General features: G+C 32.5%; 4 protein-coding genes across 4 annotated transcripts; 2 read left to right on the forward strand and 2 right to left on the reverse strand.

Moving 5' to 3' along the window:
* Nucleotides 1–450: 450 nt before the first annotated feature.
* Nucleotides 451–2,043, forward strand: LOTGIDRAFT_139457 (hypothetical protein; the record flags this gene model as incomplete). Its single annotated transcript, XM_009049460.1, has 3 exons — nt 451–604; nt 1,310–1,434; nt 1,894–2,043. 3 exons carry the CDS (start codon nt 451–453, stop codon nt 2,041–2,043), a joined length of 429 nt encoding a protein of 142 aa, XP_009047708.1.
* Nucleotides 2,044–2,959: 916 nt separating this feature from the next.
* Nucleotides 2,960–16,378, reverse strand: LOTGIDRAFT_225290 (hypothetical protein; the record flags this gene model as incomplete). The annotated part of the gene is made up of 12 exons (XM_009049461.1): nt 16,322–16,378; nt 12,494–12,559; nt 11,735–11,824; nt 10,913–11,029; nt 9,375–9,551; nt 8,882–8,968; nt 8,338–8,396; nt 7,595–7,697; nt 7,042–7,142; nt 6,544–6,689; nt 4,352–4,414; nt 2,960–3,105 (listed from the first exon to the last, which is right to left on the reverse strand). Exons 2-12 carry the CDS (start codon nt 12,494–12,496, stop codon nt 2,960–2,962), a joined length of 1,092 nt encoding a protein of 363 aa, XP_009047709.1. The 5' UTR covers nt 12,497–12,559; nt 16,322–16,378.
* A 385-nt stretch (nt 16,379–16,763) lies between these two features.
* On the reverse strand, nt 16,764–21,736 carry LOTGIDRAFT_225294 (hypothetical protein). Its single transcript, XM_009049462.1, has 8 exons — nt 21,632–21,736; nt 20,472–20,674; nt 19,174–20,300; nt 18,700–18,875; nt 18,109–18,309; nt 17,534–17,668; nt 16,888–17,344; nt 16,764–16,841 (listed from the first exon to the last, which is right to left on the reverse strand). Exons 1-7 carry the CDS (start codon nt 21,663–21,665, stop codon nt 16,974–16,976), a joined length of 2,247 nt encoding a protein of 748 aa, XP_009047710.1. The 5' UTR covers nt 21,666–21,736; the 3' UTR covers nt 16,764–16,841; nt 16,888–16,973.
* Nucleotides 21,737–22,050: 314 nt separating this feature from the next.
* Nucleotides 22,051–24,441, forward strand: LOTGIDRAFT_139407 (hypothetical protein; the record flags this gene model as incomplete). Its single annotated transcript, XM_009049463.1, has 4 exons — nt 22,051–22,118; nt 23,173–23,288; nt 23,509–23,672; nt 24,088–24,441. 4 exons carry the CDS (start codon nt 22,051–22,053, stop codon nt 24,439–24,441), a joined length of 702 nt encoding a protein of 233 aa, XP_009047711.1.
* Between the last annotated feature and the right edge of the window lie 3 nt (nt 24,442–24,444).

The raw sequence follows: 24,444 nt of genomic DNA on the forward strand, positions 1-24,444 counted from the left end.
AATGTTCACAGCTTACCATCGATATATATTGGCCTTCATATCCTAGTACATTCATAATTATCTATGTATGAACACAGTATTTGAATGTCTATCTATGAAATCATGTGTTTACAAGACTCAATGATCCTGTCACACATCGTCTATGCACAGCTGCGGCAGAAGATGTCTTGTTGTCGAGACTATATCAACTAAACATTCAACTTTCGGAAACTCTAATTTTTAGAAAGAAGATAAGCTTGTGAACAAAATAAATAAAAAAAAATTTTTTGTTTGAGATCTTTCTGAAGGAATTATGCAATTTTAGTGCAGTTTTATCAGTTCTGAAGAATATTTACATATATTCAAGGCCCAAATCAACCCCCCTAAATGCCGCCTCTGTACCTTTAACACACATTCTTTCACTTCAGTTTGTTTGTCATATTTGACATTCTTTTATAGTATCATAAGAAAATGCGAGTATCGTTTGATGCTGATTTGATTAGTGATTATGAAGTGTCAACAAAAGAGATGAAATTTGTCGATAGATTACTACCTAAACAAACAGTTCCACAAGTTCCTGATAATATAACTGGTATAACCCCTTCAGGATGGATACCATCAAAAGGTAACAATATAGTTAGGGCTGCAATGATTCTTGAAGTTGTGATACGATACACAATATGATACCGGTACTTATCCGACGATACTAATTATTGCGGTAATTATCACGATTCATTTATTAGAAAGGGAAAAAGAAAAAATAGTAAAAATATTTAAAACAATTTAGCACATGAGAACATCTATAAGTAAAGAATTGTATAATGAAATACAGAAATGCCTTTTGTTGCTTGGTTTTGGTGAAAATGATAAAATCATGAAAATTCTGACATACCGTATCATTTGTTATTAAAGGGAGGATGCCGATGCATCGCTATTATTTTAATCCAACGCAATGTATCAATAAGAAGGAAAGAATAGCGGTTCATTTATATCGTTGCAGCCCTAGATATAGTGCTTACTTTAAACTTATAGAATTTGGTTTCAGATTCCCTGTCCTTTCAAGTTGCAGAAAATCCCCTTACGCAAAAGAGTTACAAAAAGTGATAACTCATTTTACTGTTAATTCTGGACCTCCTTTTCATGATAGTCATTTACGTATAAATTTATTGATGTGTTCATTCAGGGGTCCTTTCCAGTAAGAACGTTCTTTGAAACAAATTATCTGTGCTATCAGGAGACTGCCAAGGCAGATCTTCATTTTCAGAAGAATGCATTAGATTTGAATCAGGTCTTTTTCATATTCACTCTACTATAAGTATTGTTTCATTAGAATCATCCACTTCCTTGCCGTATTTTGTAAGAAGAACCAAAAACCACATGTTACCAGTGTATGCAGAAGTACAGCATACCAATAGACATCTTGTTCGTATTAAAAATATTGATGGAGATATTTGGGTGAGTTTTTTTTTAGATGTTTTATTTTTTTTATGTTAAGTCCTGAAGTAGAATAACCATTAGTAGCAAAATTCTGCTAGGTGATAAGGTACAATGGGTTTGAAACCTCTTTATGCCATGGCTTGTGCTTTTGAGAGTCAGACCCATGTTGGCTTTTAACCCCTATCACCTGATTAAAATCAGAAGCACTGACAATATAAATCAAATGCTTGCACTGTGGAACCATATCATTAAGACTGGCCAACATGTAGCTTAAGCAACCATTAGTATTTTCATGGAATCACCTGTGTAGTATGAAAATATTAAGTTTTGTGCATAATTTTTTCCAGCTTGTCAAATATTATTGGATTTACATTGTTTGGATACTTTGTAATTCACTTATATATTAGGTGGTACAAAATCGAATCAAAAGAAATTTACTTGTAACTGTCTTTTTTAAATTGCCTTTTTGTATTTCAGGCTTTTGAGAAAGATTTATGTGAATATTTAGAAAACAAACACAATAAGAGACCAATATTAAGTCAAATTCATGAAGTGGGAAGATTTATTAGAATCAAGGGACAGTACATTCATGATGTTGGTGATTTTCTTATTAATAAAGGCTTTTAGAATATTCAACATGATAGAGTCAGAGTGATACACTAAATAAAGAAAAGACTTGTAAATACATGGATGACCTTTCAATAGCATGAAGGCGTAATGCAACCTTAATAGGAAGCATGTTAATGTGTATTATGCGAATAGTCAACATACGCTTGTTAATTAAACATATATAAAAAGTCATTCAGTTGTTTATTTCATAATGCATTACAAATATATAACCATTTCATTACCCTTTAATATAACTTCCCTCGTAAAACAACATAGTTTTCTGACTTGTTAACATGCGTTTAGGCAAAGTTCATTTTTCTTCAAAATCATGATAAAACAGATCTAGAAGTGATGCATATTTATATCAGCCCTTGAATCACTACAAGTAGCATTCAGTTTATTTCAAAATCAAGTGCTTGCTTATGAATATGAGTTTGATCATGAATAGGATGGGAACAAATATAATGTTTAACTTAGGGAGATGTGTATGACATTTGTCTATATCAAATTTTAAATTTAGAATCGTGGCCTAACAACAGATAAACTTCCAACCCATGCTAATGTTGTCAAATCTAATTGAACAGGCCATTGTATTTACCGATATAAATTCAAGCTCAAAGAATAATTAACCAAAACCATAAAAGAGGTATTCAAACATCAAAAAAAAAAAAATTGTAATATATATATATTAAAATAGCTGGTTACTATAGCTGTTACTGTACTTTTTTTTATGTTTGCATCATTATGATTTCCAGTTCAATGTCTGGGCACTATTTCTTATTTCTTTCCAAAAAAATCAGTCTATATGAAATGGTAACTAAATCAAGATGTTGAAAATAGAAGATAAAAGTGAACTCGATACTTAATGCATCTCTTTACGAGATCGTGAAAAATAAAATAAATGATAGTGATATAATTAAAATTGATTTTATCATCAACTCTGTCCATTTTCACTGTCATCTTCAAAAACTATCTTTGTAACATCTGCTTTGATTTTCTCATATTCATTGTCTGGTAGTTTGGCTGTTTCTAGAATTTTATCAGTTTCTGATTCCGTTAAACTATGAAACGATTTCTCATCTGAAAATGCCATGATATTAAATTTAATGATGATGCAGTAACGAAAAAAAGAGTTAAAATATAGTATGTTCCAATGTCTCTAACATTAAAGAAGGCATCATGATTTAATACATGTAATAGATTTTACTTGTGGAAAGGATCCATGTTTTGCAGATTTCAAAATTTAAATAGTGCAGTAGCAGTTTCTCACTTTTACCCCTTTCCCACTGCAAAAGTAATTTGGTTCTTTCTAGTTCTATCCGAATAACTTCCGGTTGCTTTCGCACTGGCAAAAAAACTTATTCGGTTATAACCAGAAGTTATCCAGATAGAAAAATCTACTTCAAGAGGTGGATTTCGTCTGGATACGATCCAGATAAGTGGCAGTGCGAAACCAAACAAGAAGTTATCTGGATAAGTTTATCACATGGGGTGTCACGTGTATAAGCACTTCAAAATGGCTCCTGATGTTATAATGATATTTGACGGGATTAATAAAGTACACGAATTGTCTAGGAAAAGAATGAATATATATCGGAAGAGGAAACAGAAAATGCTTTTGTTTTTATTTTCATATTTTTTATTTATAAACAAGGAATTTCAGTCCCGTCAACCTAGGTCGGAATGGTGGATGAGAGTTGAAAAAACATGTTTATTCCTCTTCATGCCATCTAATTCATCTTGAAATTTAGTATCGCCCCAGACAGCGAGCATGCAGCGAATTTCGTCGTTGCTCCAATTATAATTGCCAGCGTCCATATTTGTTTTTAATGTTTTGTCACGTGACATGATGTGTTACTAAAAATAAAAAGTTATCCAGATAACTTGACTCGGCAGTGCGAAAACGGCTATCCAGACAGGAATGCAGCGCGAAAGCAACCCGAACCGAACTGAATCAGATTTTTCTATTCGGTTATAACCGAATTCAATAATTCAGTTGTGCAGTGCGAAAGGGGTATTTATCTGTGGTAGATAACAAATGAAAAATATTGCTAATAAATATATTATTAGTATATAGGAACTACGTTCTACAAGATACATAAAATTTGTTAAAGGATGATAATAGTTGGCAGAAGGTTTTGGTGCACTGTTGGTCCAAATTTAAAACATGATATTCCTGATATGAAACTAGGATAAAAAAATAAATATATACAATATATAGATAAATAATACCACAACCTCTAAACCACTTTTGAAATCATATGAAAATCTATTATTAAAATACTAAAAAATCAAGCGTTAATAACAAGATAACCCTAATAACTACCTTTGATAGGTAAATGGCCACCCATCTCTATAACAGCTATATTGAATGCATCTAGCCAGGCTCCTAGTAAATACAATATATATTAATTTTAATCATGCACGGGTAAAGATGAGAAGATTTTCTATAGTCAGACAACCAAAGATCTGGAAATATTTTTTCTGATTTTAGAAATATTAAAATCAAGTTAGTTCATAATTCATATGAATAACCACTGTTCCCCCTGCCATTGAAACAGATAGGGCTGACATGGCAAAAGCACGAAAGATTGTTAGGGATGGGACAATAAACAATGGCTTTGTGTGCTACAGACTGATCCCTGAACATAATTCTGACTTTCTAGCCAGACCATAGTATGTATCCACCTTCTTTGTCACAAAAATGTGAAAACAGCCAAATCCAAAGTCATATTTTTCAGAGCTCTTTGAATAATAAATGCATCAAAGCTAACAGCCCTATACAGTCAATAGAATATGGAAATAGTTTGCCGGGCAAGGTAACTACTAACTGTCAGAAATGATAACAAAATCTTTAGTGGCTTAATAATGAATTTTCAAATAATTTTGAAAATATTTGTAAGTCAAGTCAAAACCTCAAATTATCGTCAACTTCAGACATGAACAAGGTTTCACAGCCATACACACAAGGGCAAAAACTCTGAAACCGTTCATCCAAATAATACTAATTTCGAACTTGATTTAGATCTCATTAATATATACATGCATATGAAGTTTCATCAAGGTGATGTCTCTATCATGCCTACAAGCCAAATTTGACGCATTTTTCCTAAGTCAAGGGCAATAACTCTGACACAGTTCATCCGATTGTTACTAATTTCGAACTCGACCGAGATCTGATCAATATATACTAGTATACCAAGTTTCATCAAGATCGGATCAAAACTGTAGTCTCTATCGTGCCTACAAGCCAAATTTGAGGCGTTTTTACATAGTCATGGGGCAATAATTCCAAAATCGTTCATCTGATTAATACAAATTTTGTACTTGACAAAATCTAATCCAATATATACATGCATACCAAGTTTCATCAAGATTGGACAACAACTCTAGCCTCTATTGCGCCTACAAGCCAAATATCATTTGTTTTCAAGTCAAGGGCAATATTATGACTGTAGTCTCTATCGTGCCTACAAGAAATGTGAAGGGACGGACGGACAAGGGCGACGGCAATATACGTCTACATCTCCATGTGCTCCTATGAAAAAGCAATCTAAAATTTTATAACTCTCTAACCTACTCAAAAGATATAAAGAATTCTTTGGTGGTCAGAATGGATGTAATAATCTGGTGTCTTCCCACATTGCCCCTTCCCAATTCACCCTTTAATTATTACCTTTACCCTTCTCCATTTCTCCCCTTTCCCAGTTCGCCCCTAGCTCATTGTGCCCCTTCCTATTTATGTATATGTAAATGTTTGATGACTGCATACGTCCTTTTCTGATATTAATTCAATTTCTTTTCTGTATTCAACTTATTTTATACTGTCCAAGCCCTTTGTAAAAACAATGGAAATGGGAATAGGGTGAATTTGGGATAAGGGGCAAAATAGTAAGGGGGCAGAATGAAAAAGGGGCAAAATAAAATCAGGGGCGAATTGAGAAGGGACATAATGGTAAGTGGCAAAATTGGAATTAATTGGGGGCGAATTTGGAAGGGGCGATATGGAAATAAACCGTAATATCTTCCTGTAACTTTAATTGTCTGACATGAGAAAATCCACGATATTTAACACTATACATACCTTTACATGGTAAATGTCCTCCAAGTTCAATCACAGCTACGTGTAATTCAACTGAGGACTTAACCCCTAAAATAAGCATAACATTTCAAATAGCTTTATATATGATTTTAATCTTAGACAACAATTACTATGAACAATAATTTGCTTAAAACTACTTTAAAAAGAAAACACCAGAAGACATAATTGTAAACCGATGTTATTAATCTGTCAATAGGCATATTTTCTTTACTTTCTTTTTGTCTTCATGCTCATTTTTCACAAGAATGCTACTATTTGTCTTTTTTTAATTACAATATTCTAATGCCAATTGATTAAGAGCCTAGCTTATGCTGTCAACACATTTGAATGTAGTTTGTAAATGGAAACGGATGGTCCAATAATTGGACATTTACAAACTCAATGAAAACCGAGTTCAATCCTTCTTCTATTTTTACCTTTGAATTTCTGTCTGGGCCAGACGTAGACTCTAACTGTGGTTTGTTTACTAGATCTTTCTTCGCCAATCTTAACACCACGTAATATCAAAACACTATGTGCTATCTCATTCTCTTGAAAATATTGCGTAACTTTATGTACAACCCTTAAAAAAACACACAATGAAAATTATGATAAAATATGATCCATGAGTGTGCAGAATTATCCGCATTTGAATGTTAAAAGGACAACTTGTCATTTTAAGATACTCTGTGATATATAGAAAATATATATATAGAAATAGTGAGTAAAATTCCAAGTTTGTAGTTTTTAAAGGAATTATACGATTTTATAACATTTCTTGTACTTCTGAAGACTATTTATATATATTCAAGACTAAAATCAACCCCCAAAATGGAGCACCTATCCCTCTAAATACTCTTTATGATTTGCTTCCTGAACTTAACAGTCAAAGAAAAGGCAGATAATGAGATGAAAAACAAAGTGAAAATTATTACCGTTTTAATTGTGATATGGTACTACCATGTAGTTGAAAAACAAAGCCAGGTACTGGCATAGCTTTAGTTTCATATAAAACACCAGTGATATGTTTAGCAGGCTGAAAACAATAAATATTAAATAAACACCAATATCCACAGAACCAATGATTGTTCTTCAATATATCTTTCTGACTTGTCCACTTTATGATTGACAGGCACAGTGGTGGAGTCAATGGTAGGGCAGAGGGGGCAACCGCTCCCCCTTGCAACCCCGAAAGCAAGTTTTGCGGGAAAAAATCTCATAACTAGGTTAAAGATTCGGACAATCTCAGATATCTCGCGCCCCCCCCCCCCCTCTCCGACGTAAACCTGGCTCCGCCACTTGACAGGCACAGGTGAATTAATATATCAGATTATTACTGGAGTTTATAATAGAAAAGATAGACCAATATTAATATAAGTAATGAATTAGGATCATGTTATCGTTATGGAGAAATACATGCTACTTGTGACAAGATGTACATGACCCATTTAGCACTTGAAATGAACATATCTACGATGCAGGACTTACCCAATATTCAATTAATAGTTCATGTTCTAAATAATAAGCATGGAAATGTAAGTGGTTAACTGATGCATAGGCACATAAACTATTAAAACCAAGCCTAAAACTTCTATAACAGATATGAAACAAGAAAAAAGGAGTTACTTAGTAGGATCCAAATTTCAAGGAGTCTTCAAAAATTACAGTATGTTTTAATAACTTAAACAGACCGCAAAGAGGTTTTGTAAATGTTTTATGTGCATTAGGGTTATGGTTGGTATCAATTTGTGCCATTCCAATTTTTCAATCAGATGTCTGTGGTTCCTGCACTAAAACTAAGTGTTTGATGAAGTCATTAATCGCAAAATATACTTTATCATATTAGGCCCTATGCTCTTAGTGACGTCAACAAACAGTTAGTTTCAGTGGAATTGCAGGAACCACAGATTGCTGATGTTTTCCCAATACATTTGAATAGAAAACCTCTTTAAAATCCCTTTAAGAAAAACTTTAAGCCCCAATAGTCTTTTGTTACAATCAATTACTGCATTGCTTTTTTGAGAATTTTTTTCAAATTCATCAAACCATTTCACACATTTTTCTTTCCTTCACATGAATATTGAAATAAAAGGTAGGCTTATCAAACTATTTTTTCCAAAATTCATGCATTGATTAACACAATAACACAATAACCTGGTTTTATGGCAAGTTTTGTTTTGACTGCAAAACTGTTTTTTGGGTAAAATTACTGTTGAGAAAAATAAACTTACCTCCTAGCACTGAGGAGAACTGATTCTAAACCTACTTCTATTGCCTTCTCAGTTAAAACCTAAAATCAACAGGGAAAAATACTTTCAATTTGTAACAAACACAAAGCACTGTTTCATAAAGTTTATAAAGGCATGATAATTCTGTATGTTTACCAATTTCATAGGTAAAGTCTTATCAGCCCTTTAATTCCTTTAATTCTACTTTTTATATTCAATTCTTAACTAACAGAGCTATGTGCATCAAAATATTCTTTTACAAGCTGAATAGTTTTAGATATCAAGGCATTTTTCATAGTCGGAAGTAGAAAGGACCACAGGGAATTTAAGAACTCAATGATAAACAATTTGAAAACTGGAGACAAAGCCAGGCCTCATTTTTGGCCTCCCGTAGAAACGTCATAGAATCTATCATGAAATATGTGTTATTATAAGAGATAATGTGATGAAAAAGCCCTCTGGACATTAATACACTAAATGAAATATACACTAACTATTGTTCATACCATCTTTTAACTTACTGTACAATACAATTGCAATGACTAACCTGTGGTATACAAGAATCTATTTGTGGTACAATTAAAACATGACCATATTCAATAGGACTAATATTAACAATAACAAGATGACGTTCCTAAAATAACCAACATCAAACATAAAACAGAGTTTAACATTCTACGTTCTTCTGCTCATGGGCACATTATGATGGGTAATAACAAATAGGACTCTTTGTCAGGACAGAGGCATTAACCTACTAACAATAAAATACATAATATATATGAAATATATCTCATTAACTTAAGCAGACTGAATAAATAATGTTTGTGAAGATGATATGCTATATAACATATCATGATAAGTGCTATTGATACAAAAGGTTATTAGAGGTAATACCAACCCAATGACTCGAAGCTTTTTGATAGAAATTTCTTATTATACCAAAACCAATTGATATCCATTAAACCTATGCCCTTACTCTTGACAAGTAGATGACAAGAATTAGTCTCAAAGTCTTAATTAATGATATCACTAGAACTTACTGGTGGCTCTTTTTGATCATTTTCATCTGATTGATTTTCAGCATTTTGATTGTGTAAACTCATCAAAATTTCATTATCTTTGATTTTGGTGAAATTAAAATCATTTGGATCAAAGGGTTGATTCAAACTAGTTATTTTTTGTGGAGTTCTTCTTTCTGTAGCCCTCTTTACATTCAACTGAAAGAGAACAAATCATTATCATTGTTTACTAGGCCTGTATACTCTTTCAAATCTGGACACTGTACTGTACTGGACTAACAGGAATATCAGCTGAACTTTATATCAGGTGTTCTTTGTGAAGGAATATCAGGTGATCTTTATGAAGGAATATCAGGTGATCTTTATGAAGGAATATCAGGTGATCTTTATGAAGGAATATCAGGTGATCTTTATGAAGAAATATCAGCTGAACTTTTAGAAGGACTGACAGGTGATCTTTATGAAGGAATGTCAGGTGATCTTTATGAAGGAATATCAGCTGAACTTTATGAAGGAATATCAGGTGTTCTTTATGAAGGAATATCAGGTGATCTTTATGAAGGAATATCAGGTGATCTTTATGAAGGAATATCAGGTGATCTTTATGAAGAAATATCAGCTGAACTTTTAGAATGACTGACAGGTGATCTTTATGAAGGAATGTCAGGTGATCTTTATGAAGGAATATCAGCTGAACTTTATGAAGGAATATCAGGTGTTCTTTATGAAGGAATATCAGGTGTTCTTTATGTAGGAATATCAGGTGATCTTTATGAAGGAATATCAGGTGATCTTTATGAAGGAATATTAGGTGATCTTTATGAAGGAATATCAGCTGAACTTTTAGAAGGAATGTCAGGTGATCTTTATTAAGGAATATCAGCTGAACTTTAAGAAGGACTGACAGGTGATCTTTATGAAGGAATGTCAGGTGATCTTTATGAAGGAATATCAGCTGAACTTTAAGAAGGACTGACAGGTGATCTTTATGAAGGAATATCAGGTGTTCTTTATGACGGAATACCAGGTGATCTTTATGAAGGAATATCAGGTGATCTTTATGAAGGAATATCAGGTGATCTTTATGAAGGAATATCAGGTGTTCTTTATGAAGGAATATCAGGTGTTCTTTATGAAGGAATATCAGGTGATCTTTATGAAGGAATATCAGGTGATCTTTATGAAGGAATATCAGCTGAACTTTATGAAGAACTGACAGGTGATCTTTATGAAGGAATATCAGATGAGCTTTATGAAGAACTGACAGGTGATCTTTATGAAGGAATATCAGGTGGATTTCTTCAGATTTGAACCATCAGTTATAGGAAACAAAAAATGGTTATGAAAATATAAAAATCATATAACAATACTACAAACTAACAACATAACCTGTGACTAAACATTATTCAATTCTTTCCAGTACAAGGAGCTGAAATTTTTTTTATTAACTGTAATTGATCAATTTCCTGATATGAATGCGTTTTGCTCATGTCTACTGGTCTAAATACATTGAGGTGCTTTGAATCTTAAGTTGTCTGAACCCATCTTTGTATCCTTACCTGACAGACATATTGCTTCGGTCCATCTAATACTTTAGTTTCAATATGATCCATAGTATATCGGAACACTCCTTTTTCCATAGCTTTATCCCAGGAGCTTCTTAATATATCATCAAACTAAAAAATACATCTAAATAATTCAATTCTACTACATTAATATCTAAATCAGTTTAAGACTACAGGAATTGTACTACAGAATATTGGAATTTTAAAAGGATCCAAGAGGTTTTTTAACATTTGCATGTTTATCAGTGATACTAGGCTTCTATCTACACCATTCAGATGTCTTGTAATTCCAGAAAAATTTACACACATCACAATGTTACTATCACATTTCATTTCGAATTTCATGAACCAAAAACAATAGGAATGATGCAAATAGAAACTATGAGTGTTCCCCAAATACATCTACAAAGTCTAGAAAAGCTATATGCTGATGAATTCTATAAAGAACTATTCTCTTTTTAGTTGTAGTGCCGCACTGACTGTTTTTTGGTTTTTTTAAAGATTTGTTGATGTATTTAACAAATCATCAAGTGAAAAAATAATTCAGGATTTGCTTATTCAATGATAGAAACACCAAAAATTAGTGTTCTATATTATAGAATTAAATCATGTATAATATTGTATAATAAAAGAAGTAAGAAGACACTTTTTGAGAGTTTAAAAGCTTTTGTCGTTTCATCAGGTGAGATGATTTGGAAATCATTTCAGCTTATGAAGTCTTCCAAAAGTTCGTAAGATAATACTCTTAAAAAGTGTCTTCTTACTTCTTCTGCTCTATATCATCTTCAAAATAGAAAGTATAGATAAATAAACTACCTTGCTATTGATTTTCTCACTTTTATCCACCCATGTGTGAATTGTTTCTTTTAAGTCATCTTTATTATATGTAAACATTTTATCACTCTCCTGCTTAAAAGATAAATTTAATGTTAATTAAAAGCAAGTTTTACTTGAAGTCTAATGAAATTTCATGGTAATCGGGGTATAGGGATAGCATTACCTACATTTTACTTTTTGATGAATTGTAAGAAAACTTGATTTAACATTTTATTTCTGGATAGCTGAAATTGGGCTCTATTACTTTGTAAAGCAAATAATTAAACACCTGAACTCTTATAGGCCTAAAAACTTACAAAAATACAAATCACAGTAAAGCAAAGCTTAAAGACTTGCCACAGATCGGTATCGAATGTTATGGAAGGTGGAGACACCTTTAAGGCTCAGTATATATTTAGACTTGTATAATTTAAAGGGGGGTTGATTTTAGTATTGAAAATATATAAATAGTCTTCAGAAGCAATAGAAATCCTTCAAAAATATCTCAAACTAGGAATTTTACTCAGTATTTATATATATATCTTTTCTATATATCACAGAGTATCTTAAATTGACGGGCTGTCATTCAAACACAGATAATTATGGACACACATGTATTTGAAGGCTAAAATTTCGACGATGAGCTGTGAACACTGTTACTGATTAGCTTAGCTATAAAATTCCTGTTTCTGAGACTAAAGTATGATTGGTTAAAAAGAATGGCACACCTGTCCTTTAATCAATTAAAACTTCTCTTACCATGATATAGTTTAAATGAATGATTATATCAATATGGCTGCAGAAAAACTGTTCAATATCAAACACCTGTTAAACACATAAAATATATACATGCATTTTAAAGATAGCTTGCAAGGTAATATATGCCCACTGGCAGCTTTGATTTCAAATAAAAATATTCAGTATACTGAATCATAAAAGAATTGAACCTTTTAGAGTGTTTATGAGCATTTCAAGAACAAGGGCAATAACTCATACTAAATATTTTTCTATTATGGACTCACTCCACTAAAACATTTTATGCAAATGATTGTATAGGAATGTAGTCCAGGCTATTTTTAGAAATCTTCTTTCTCTCTCCCTTTTGGGGTTTTTGACTGCCTATTTTTGGGTAAAATTTGGTCTAGATTTGGAATTTGATGTCTGAAATTGCATTATCTTTCAGATTTGGTGAGATGATGAGAGACCTAAAGGCGGAAGGCTAATTCTAAAAATAGTTGTTTTGTGAAGTGCCAAACTCTAGCGGATGAGTATAACCGGTAGTAGTCTACTTTCAATTTTAGTAGCTCAAAATTTTCATGGTCATCATATAATGAATTTTTTAGGAGACACTGAGAATTGGTCAGGCTTTCGTGTTTTAACATGGGAAGAGATGGCAAATGAATTAGTGGAGTGAGTCCTGTCTGGTAAGGTCATTTATTTTTTAAAATTGATATTAGTCAAAAAGTTGTGAATGATTTCGTATGAAATTTTCAGAATAGGTAGAATAAAGACTAAATTATTTTTTATGGCTACATTTGCATATTTTTTTGTCCAAAATTTGAATTTTGGCCACTTTTATTGAAAAACGCCATTTCAGCCAAATTTCGACCTGTCAACTTTGCAGCAATGCATCAAAATTGTAATTATTTGTTTTTCTTCACATGTTTTCACACAAAATGGATGCCTTTAACACATGCACTAGTGCCAGGCTGCAAAATTCATCTTTTTTGGCTATAAAAAGGGTTAGGGTTAGGGTTAGTTTAGTCCAGTCGTGATTTCCTTGTATAATTTTACCACAGGAGAGATGTATCTACAATTGAGGCATTTCAGTGAATATTTCCATCCAATTCCCCATTTTTCTTCTGTGTTGATCTTAAATTGTGGTACTGCACACACCTCGGCCTCTTCGTCTGCATGAGTCTGAATGGCTATATTCCACATTTCTACCATTTTTTCCACATTGATTATCCTGTTGCCTGAGATTTCATTTTGAACAAAACTGCTTTCTTTTTTTTTCAGGCCTTGGTCGTAAAACCCTGTGACTACCTGGAGAGTCTAGTTTAATATTCACATAGCTCAGCTCAATTTTTGGTCTTCATACACTGCAGAGGTAGATGGAAGATCATAGTCGTAGTCAGTTTGTGTCACCTCACTAACTTTCTTTACATAACCAGGTAAAAAACTTTTTCGTTTTCTGTCGCCTTTCATATTGAGAGTTTTGAATGGAAATGAGCGAATTTCTCATTTTTGCTAAATATATATTATTTTGAGACTTGATGGAGGTGAAAATATCAGCAGAATGATATATTGAAGACAGAATGAATAGACAGAGAAATCATTTATTTCTATTTACTATGTGAACTGATTTTGGTTTCTGGGGTTTAGAGATCATAAACCTTAATGAGTTATGTAATGATTGTAACTTTAACACACTACGGTACCTAATGGATATATGGTCTTTTAAGATTCATTCTTGAAAACATTTGGTTCCATGTTATTTCTATTTCTGCAATTGTCATTAATTTAAGAAGTACTGTGGTTTTTGAAGTAGAAACAGGCTGAATTATGTGCGAGTAAATGTGACGTAATAAATTTGACCCTTATTCTGTGTAATTTATGTTTTTCAGGCTTGGTTTTGGTCAACGTTCCTTAATCTTTTTACAGAATTTAGGAGACATTGAGAATTGGTCAGGCTTTCATTCGACATATTGGAAAGCTTTCAACGAGATTTCTGGAAAAAGTTATAGAAGGCTGAATTTCGTGTTTTAACATTGGAAGAGATGTCCTTATGTCTGATTTTCAATAGGGTTCATCCTTAGGTGATTACAAACACTCACAACAAGTTTCATCAAAATCTGTCAAGAATTGCGCCTTTTAGAGTGTTTACGAGCATTTCAAGAACAAGGGCAATAACTCAAACTAAATATTTTTCTATCCTCTTTTGGACGGAAAGAAACAACTGACATGGGTGTTGACAATATACTCCCCCCATGGGCATATAGAAATACCTTTCACACTGTCTCTGAAAGTTATATTTCTATTTATACCCTAGACAAGATGTGTCAAGATTTTCACCATTCACTACTTGTGTATTACACATAGGTACTTAATCAACCATAAACTGTTGACCCCTGTATCAACCTGGTGCCCACTGTGCCATGAACTGTTGAAGTCAGATTTTATTTTTAATTCTATGTGACTTTAAATACCAAGCCAAGCATCTGAATAAATCATACCCCACCCAGAATCCTACCAATTACATTAACTGAGAACACACATTAGATCTACTATTACTTGATTTGCATAAATAGAAATTCTCCAATATTTTTACCAATATCAATCATAAATTTTATGCAAAATAAAATGGGAATAAGTCACAAATTTTATCTGACTTAATTTAACATACCGGTAGATCAACAATCCCATTCATGAAAAATCATGAACTGAATTTTTTTATTTAGAAAGGAAAGTTGGAAGGGGGAGGATAAGAACCTGGTAAGATAAGATTAAAACTTTGATTGTTCAGATAATATTTACAGTTTGATCAGAACAAGGTCAATTTCAGGTCAAAATTCAGAGGCCTGACCTACAAAGAGAATCCTTTTTGTCTACTTGTAGAACTCATGTTGTCAAAATCAATTGATACAATAGTTACATAGTTAGTTTGTATTCCTAAATAAACCGCCTTTGATCAGTTTGTACATTAACCTGTCATACCACTCATTTTGTCTCAAAACATGACTTAATACATTTCAGCACTTGTATCATTACTAAGAAATTTTGCAGTTCAAACACAATAGGATGATCACCAAAGGATGTGTGCATTAATGCTTCAATAGAGGGGTGGGGGGTAGCATTATCAACACCAGAACTCAGTGGCAGAGCCACAGGTGGGGCTGCCCCCCCTCGCAGCCCCGAAGGCTAGTTTTTCGGGCAAGGCATTAAAAAAAATTCTTTTTTGAACGGCCCGATTTTATTATTTTTTTTTTAATTTAAAAATGAAATCACATCTTTGCCCGAATATCCTATACTATAACTGTATTTTTTTATATTGATAGCCCGATTGTATTCTCCTACAATAATATTTCATAATTCATATACTCCCCCCGCCCTGACTCTATTATTTAAGGATCGAAATCACCGCCCGAATGTTATTCGTATGATTATATTTTACATATTTCAAAAATTAGACGCCCAATAGAGTTTAGAACTTTTTTTTACACAACCAAAAAAAGGCATTTCGGGCACAGATTTCAATTTTTTTCAATAAATATTGTATGACAAACTCGACATATCATGTGTTCTAGAAAGAGTGAAAATACTCTGCCAATAACAATAGTGTGCAAAACTCTCATAACTAAGTTAGAAATTCGGGCAACCTCAGATATCTCGCCCCCCGTAAACCTGGCTCCGCCACTGCCACAACTTCTCTCTAAATAAATCTATAAAATGATGATATATACATTGAAACATTATTACAACATTGTATTACCATACTGGTTAGTCTGGTATAACTTTCATCAGTTCATCGATTTACATACAATATTGTTAATTGTTATCAATGTCATTACTTTCATTTAAACGTACCTTTCATGATATTTCACTTCATTCTGTCTCCATACACTGTCTTTATGAGTTCATCACATCATACCAGCTGGTGTCAACATGAATAAAAGGGACACTACTGCAATTTAACTCAGACAACAACAATATTGTCCTCCACGAATTGACATTTTCATTAGAGGAAAATTTGAGCACGTTTTGCCTGCCTGCTAAATATTTACATGTGGTGACTTATGTGTATATACAACATTACAATAATTCATTTATACACATACATGAAAAAGGATGCTGGATGGAAGCCAAAAGCCAAGAAAAGTACGAGTTATTAAGGTAGGGAGGGGCATTGGACAAATTTATAGTATGACCACGTGCTATGAGGTGCTACTGTCTTGTTTGTCAGATTGTGTGTATGGTAATAATAAACTCTTTGTTTGTCTATCACCATATTTTAGAAATAAATAAAACCAACAATATCACATTTTTTTCATTTTCTAGAACATAAATAAATTCACAGCACCAAATGTATATAATATAACAAATCTATAGCCACAGATCAAGTTACATGACATATCATCATATTCTCAATAAACAGCTTCAATAACAGCCAGGCTAATAATAATTAATGACTAAAAGTCTGATGCAAAATATTACTACAAGAAAGCTATCTTTATAACATTTATTTAATCTTAGCTAGAACTGTAGCACGTCTATCTGTATTTTGAAACAAAGCTCTAATTAACTGCTTCAATTCATTGGGTGTAAACGCCATAGCTAAGGGACCCTTTCCATCAGCCCATCTATCAGAAATATCTTGAAGATTGGCATTTAGCACTAAATTAAGCTCTTTGAATTTATTCCATTTGGTAACATTGCGTTGTAGTTCTATATTTGGGTTGCCATCATCCCCTTCTATAGCAAAGAAAGGTTCGGCTTTCTTACTGAGAGTAGACATTAATGTATCAAGTTGTTTGGCATCAAAAGATGAAATATCTTCTAGTGTAGTAACACTTTCAATAATATCAACAACTACAGTATTTATCAACATACCTATAAAATAAAATAAAACACATACTTCTTTTCAATCTGATTTAAATGCAGAAACCTTAAGATTCAGTGTGCATTGGAGGGAATTTATTTACTCATTTGGATAATAGTGAAAATATCAGGTATTTATTTAGGATGTGTATAAGGACAGGATAATAAAAACAAAAGATTAGAAAATATCCACTCACTCACCAATAGCTTTCCTATAAATATTAACAGGTAATATATCTTTCCATACATTTTGTAAATGACTTAACTGATGAAGACATTGAATAATACTCTTCTCACCAACTGTATATTTTTCTTCATTAGACATGTCAGCAAAACCTGAATTATTCAAAACTCCAAATTTAAAATTAAATAAAGGACCAAAACTTTTCAGGCAATCAAAGTTATTCACAATTTAAATCTATTTAATATTAAAATAAGATTTTGTTTCTTTTTTGTTTTCCATTGTAATCTAACAAGTTTTCTACCACAGTTCTGTTCTAATGATGTTACCTTTAACCATAGAGTGTTTTAATCAAAGAGTGTCATGTCATGTTTTGTGATAACATAACAAATTGTGGGATAGCAATGCTTAAGGTTTTCCTTATTATCAAGAATCAGGTTCTACATGTAAGTATATGGTAGGATTACGTGCAGCCTACCATTCTTGCAGCCAGACCAAAAATCCTTAAATCCTTCAACTGCTTATCTGAAACATGTGTATAAAAGGGCTACACATAAAATAGCATGCTTGAAAAATATCCAAACTTTATCCTTACCATTAGCAGCTTGTAAAAATTCTAGTAATAAATCTCTTTGAGAATTCATCTGATCCATAAAACTCTGAGTACCAATGCCACGTATTTTAGGTATAAGATCAACAAACGTTGAATTAATAGTAGGAGGTAACTTCAAACTAAACTGGTGTCCTAACGTCATTAAATGGTGACTTATAAACATACAGTTATTATGATGTAAGGCTGCAAATAAAATAATTACAGAATAAGTTTCTCTGTTATTCTGACATATGAGCTACTCATTGCATAGCTTCCCAGAAAAAAAATTGGATGCAAATTTAGAAAAGATAGTTGAACTTAAAAACTAACTATCAGCTGTATTTATATTTAGACGAATAAGCTAATATCAAATATCTATAATACAGATTCTTCCTGAATAAGCTAATTGGATATTTCAATATTGCTCTACAATTGAGTATTGAGCACTATTTCAACAGTGAAAATATTTTGTTATTGTATTTCATAATATGAAAAATGAAAAAGAGTATATGAATTAAGAATAATAGAACAGAATTAACTGTTAAAATCAATACAAAATGGACATCAGAAGAAGTTTAATGTACTAAAACTCACCAGAAAATTGTGGTAGAGCATTAAGACTTTGTCTGTGATAGGTAGGAAATACACTACAGAATAATTCAAATATATTTCTAACTGCATAAAACATCTGTACAGCACATTCTGGTGAACTACTACTTGCTTCACTTAATATCTCATACGCTAAATTCACCACATTATTTATTGACAAACTTTAAAAAAGAAACAAAAAATCATAAGAAATCATTATTCCATATTTAATAATACTAATGTCATGACAATATAAATTGCATATTAATCAAAATAACATTGGACTCTTCAAAATGAAAACCTTACATCCAGTTTGTCTGCAATCAAGTATCAAAGACACCTAATGAAGTTCTCCAAGATGTAACTTATATCAATATAAATCAAAAAAATAATATTTCTTTACTAGTAGACAACAGATTCTGAAAATGAGCTCTAACTGGTTAGTAATCAGTCCAAAAATACAAACAAAGAAAAACATACCTTATTCTGCATTTAGGCAATTTAAAGGCATCTGGGCTTAGTTTCTCTTCATGGGCCAGTTGAACTGGTGGTGTAGAGGTTGAAATGGATTTATCTTTCAATAGAGGTGGTAGAGGATGGAGAGTGACATCAGGTGATACTTCAAAGGTGTCATGAATATCAGATGTGATCAATTTCCTTGCCTTCTCTAAAATCTCTTGACATTTCTTTTTAGCAAACAGTACATTGACATTTCCTACATAATTCATCAAGGCAGTGTTTGATTCGGGCAGGAATTTGGCATCCATCAAGCCTTTCTGGAAGGTTTCTGTAGAATCAATTACTTTGAAGAAATCAGCCAGTTTTTCTGTTTGGGAAGGAATGGCATGAGACAAACAGTCTTTAATAATCAGGTCAACAACAGTGTCTGCTATTCCATACCCTAATAATTCTAATAAAGATATTTCCTTTTCTTTCCACTTTACTGTTAATTTGAAAAAGCTATCAGCCAAAAAGTCCATAACCAAATTAAATTTACGAAAGAGATTCACATTAAGGGGCATATGCTCTACTTTAGACTTCAAAGTTAATTTAAGTGATTTTTCTTTACTAGTAGACATTTCTTTCAGATCTACTGCATCTTGTAACAAAAGATTTTTTACTATATGTTTCACAAACAGTTCACCAAAAGCTTTGATTTTGGAGTCTAGAATGTTCAGTTTTTCCATGGCAGATATCATGTTCTCAAGAACTTGTAAAGAATCCTTTCCAGTGATAAGTTTTAATTCTATTAGATTTCCAGATGTAGATTTGGGTTCAGGTGAGATCCAGACGACATGTTCTTTCCATACATCATTAAGATCAAATATCAGCTTCTGCTTCTGTATTTTATTTTCAGTGTTCAGGGCATTTAAAATCTTGATTTCAAATTCTCCATTTAATAGAGGTCGGGATAGAATGTCATGGATGTTTGCCAAACAGTCAGCAGCTTGTCCAAACTTTTTCTGTTTATTTGCCTTTGCAACATCTTCCAATGCATCCTGCAATTCTACTAGAGTTTTTAAAACCAGCAGGATTCCATTAACTTCTTGTAATTCCCTTGTTAATGTCTGAAATTCTGCTGTTGAAACATTTAGCTGATCTTTAATCTAAAAAAATAAAGACTTTGACTATTTGTTTAACTCGAAAGTAATAAAAAAAAAGTCAACCCCTAGGTAACCTGTGACAGGTTCACCATCCATTTGACCAATTTTTTTAGCTAAGCTTATCAGTAATAGTAATCACAGTGCACACAAAGAAAAAGAAAAGCAGGGCGTTACCTCAGAATCAATTTTATTTGAAACAGCCTCAATTTGGTTTTTAACTGAATCGACTTCATTTGCCAAGTCTGAGACAGAATTATAACTGGGATAAAAATCTATATATCTTTCAGTTATACTATTATATATCCCATGTTGTAAGTCTTTAATATGGTCTGTCAAAGCCTTGACTTTACCATGTACTTCTTGTTTATCAATTTGACCTAGAATAGAGTAAATTAATTTATATCAGTATTGTAATAGTGTCCAGTCTTCAAAACATGTAGCGTAACTATAGGTTTAGAGCTAATTTATTATAATAAAAAAAAAACAACTTTATATGCCTATTATCTTGTGACAGTATAGTCTCCATTAGTCTAAAAGGCACCGCAAAAATCAAATAACACACATACAAACATTGCTTACTTTCAATACTCAATACGGAGAGGTACGTCTGTCATTTGCAAAACAGTACTTAGTATTTGCATTATCATCAAAGCAAAGTCATTCTTAGCTTAGAAGAGTATCTACTATTTTCAAGTCAATATTCCAATTCTCATAAAATAATCAGTACCTGTCCAGTATATTTTGTTTTTGATTATGTGAAGAGTACTTTTTGTCTGCCATTTCAGAGAAATAATAGGTTCAGTGATTTTACACACTTTCCTCTCACTCCAATAAAGTTGATGTGAAAAGTACCCCCTTTTTGGACTGAAAATTCACCCTGAGAAGTGTGTGTCTAGTCCTTGGCCTTTTGTTTTCTTAGTATCACGTGACCCTGTAATGCAGTCTTTAATAACGGGCAGTTTGGCAAGAGATCAGTTTCATTACACAAAAATTGCGGATGTGATGCAGACATGACATAAATTATGACCCTATGGAGGGGGATAGATTTAATGAAGTGATCTGATGGTATGACTGACCTACAAAAATATCCATCCTTCAGAGAATTCGAAGTAAATAAATATGTTTAGATCCTTAGCACCTTCGGAACCATAGAACAGCGCCAAGTATTTTTTTTTTACCTTACTCTATCAATGTAGTAGTTATCAGAGGATGGAATGTGACAGATGTTTCGGACTAAACATTATACTTGCGTATGTGTAGACTAGGACTACTACTCAGTAGTTTTGAACTACTGGGAACATGAAATTTATCAGGATTCATATGAGATATATTACCAGCAGAGGTCAACACTTCAGTTACTACTGACATCAGTGAAAGATTCAGATAAGCATTAAATGTATGACAAGAGATATTTCAAGAAGAACTTGTCGACTTTCTCCGCCAAAATCAAAAGATGTGTACAGTAACGCTCAAAACTAAATCATGGAACTAAGGATATGCTCCAAATTTATCATTTTATTTAAGATCAGAAATGATTAGTTCTTTCATTTATAAAGGTAAGTAAGTTTAATAAGAGTGGCACAATATAATGAAGATCAAAGGTTTTCGGATCAATCTTAGATTGCAAATCCAAAGCCTCTATTACGGCGGAACTGGCTGGTTTTGTGGAGTTGCCTCCCTTCAACTGTAAAGCCATTTTTTTTATTTTCTCAATCTAACGGTGAAAACACTAACGTTTACCTTCATTTTCACCATGACATCTCTGTCAAGAGATATAGCTAGATATAATAGTTTTACGCAGTCAAAAGACAAGTTATTCAGGTATCAGTATATTGTTCTTTGGAATGTTTATTTTATTTTTTAGAAGTTTAATGACCACGCCTACTTACGTACTCTTCGCCTTGATGAAGAAAGCTCCTGTGCTAGTCTAGACAAGATAACTGCTAGTTCTAAATTGAAAGTATATACCAATGATTTCGAAGTGTCAATTAATTTCACATTGTTTTACATCACAATGTCAAGCTATAATTACAAAATTTCTCTTAAAAGTTATAGGCCTACGTCTAATACCTTGATTAATTAAAGAGCAATAGCCACTTTCTTGCTTGTAAATGCAGCTATTTGATTAGCATATAACCAGAGTCTTCTGACAGAAAGTCTGTTAACTTTAAGCCAAAATATTTAGTCTTTCTGTCAAGGACACTGATTTGCTGTATTCGGTAGCCTACAATCCGATCAAATCTCTGAATATTCAGTGATATATATAATAAGGAAGGTGGCTATTGCAGTCAAGTATAAAATGAAGTTCATAATAGCTTGACATTGTAAACATACCTTACAAGGTCAACTGTGAGAGAAAATTTCTGTATAACTTTTGTCTTTCTTTCTTATGGCTCCAGATAATTGATGTATTGGGCACTACCACTACCAGTAATAAAAATATTTTGATATTGTAAAAATTTCTTAACCCAGTATACTACAGTTGCCTAGTGGCAAAATGTCTGGTTCTTAAAGGGATAGTGAAGAGGTTTTCTCAAACTTTAGACCTATCGAGGACAATGATATCATCAATTTGCACCATTCCAATTGTCTGTAAGACATCTGTGGCTCATGCAATTCCATTAATGGTAGCATAAACTTTTTATGACTCACTATTGCGAAAGCTGCTATGGATTTAAAAGGACTTTTGAAATAGTGCAGACATCATAAAACATCAGGCCACATATTCTTGAAAATGATCTTAGCGCTAGGATGTCCTAGGTTCTTATCTTCTAACATAAGATCGTTATGAGAATACATGGCCTGATAAAAAAAAAAATTAAAATTGTGCGAATTGATGCTATCAGTTGAAATGAAAGCTATTTTCTATTTTCAGAATATTTCAGTATGGCAGTCGATTAGTATTATGGTATTTTAGCAAGGTTGGGGCAACTGGAAGATTAGCTTACAAGGTGAAAAAACTAGAAGAAGCTGTTTCTCTTTCAAGGAAATGTAGGTTGAAATTCATACATGGATATAGAAATTATGAGAAGAATTGCAAAAGAATCTTGAAGTTATGATACATTTTACATTATATGATTCTTCTACTTCAATCATTAGGTTTATCTGGTCAAGTAAAGCACCACAATTTTACTGAATTTAATAAAGATGTGTCCTTAAGATGACTTATTTTACCGTTATCTAATTATTTTGCTATCGAATTATTTTGCAGTATTTCGTATGGGAAATAGTTTTGATTTAATGATTAAAGTGAAAGATAGTTTTAAAGGACCGGATGCATATCAAGCCTTACTGGGTGTAATTACACATAGCTTTAAAGCTTTGTGGCTAGTAATGGACCATGTCATTTGGTTAGGAAAAGTCGAAACAGTTCAGGTAGGTTTGGTTGATTTTTATGCCCCAATTGAGGCAATTAAGTTACTTTTGAAAGAATTCATTATTATCACTAACATGATAGGATTTGTAAAGAGGTTTACCATTTGTTGCTTTTACTTGCATTATTTCACTTTTCTTAGGATGCTTGTTGTTCCTATTAATATAGAAACCATATATACAATGTCATTATCTCAAAAGCTCATGTTTAAGGGACTTTGCAATAGCTGCATTATTAATTGTTGTTTTTTTGTAAAATGCAAGATCCACAGATGTCTGACTGAAAAGTGTAGAGATATGTCTTTGAAATGGTTCAGTGAATGAGTTTTAAAAAAGTAGTTAATGGGATTATCATATTGATTTTACTGTGTGTAATACTGGTGTTCTATGATCTTATTCAACTTCCTTTTCTTTTCAGATTCAAATGAAGACATGGTCCCAATGGGCATCTAGAGCCTGGTTAGTATCTCTAGTGACTGCAACTGTTATCGATGTTCATAAACTCAATGACATAAAAGCTCAAATCATTAAAGCCAAAACACCACATGGCCAATCAGACCATCATCATAGAAATAATGTGCAGCTATTAAAGAGAGATTTTCATGGTGCTCAATTAACTTTTTTAAAAGACTTCTGTGATATATTCATTCCACTGTCATCTTTAAACTATGTTAGCCCTGGACTTGCAGCTCTATGTGGAGTAACATCATCTGCTATAGGTTTTAAATTAGAATGGGAAAAACATGGCCATCCATACAAAATTAAAGAATGAATA

The sequence above is a fragment of the Lottia gigantea genome (genome assembly GCF_000327385.1).
Source record: "Lottia gigantea unplaced genomic scaffold LOTGIsca_136, whole genome shotgun sequence".
Classification (NCBI taxonomy): domain Eukaryota; kingdom Metazoa; phylum Mollusca; class Gastropoda; family Lottiidae; genus Lottia; species Lottia gigantea.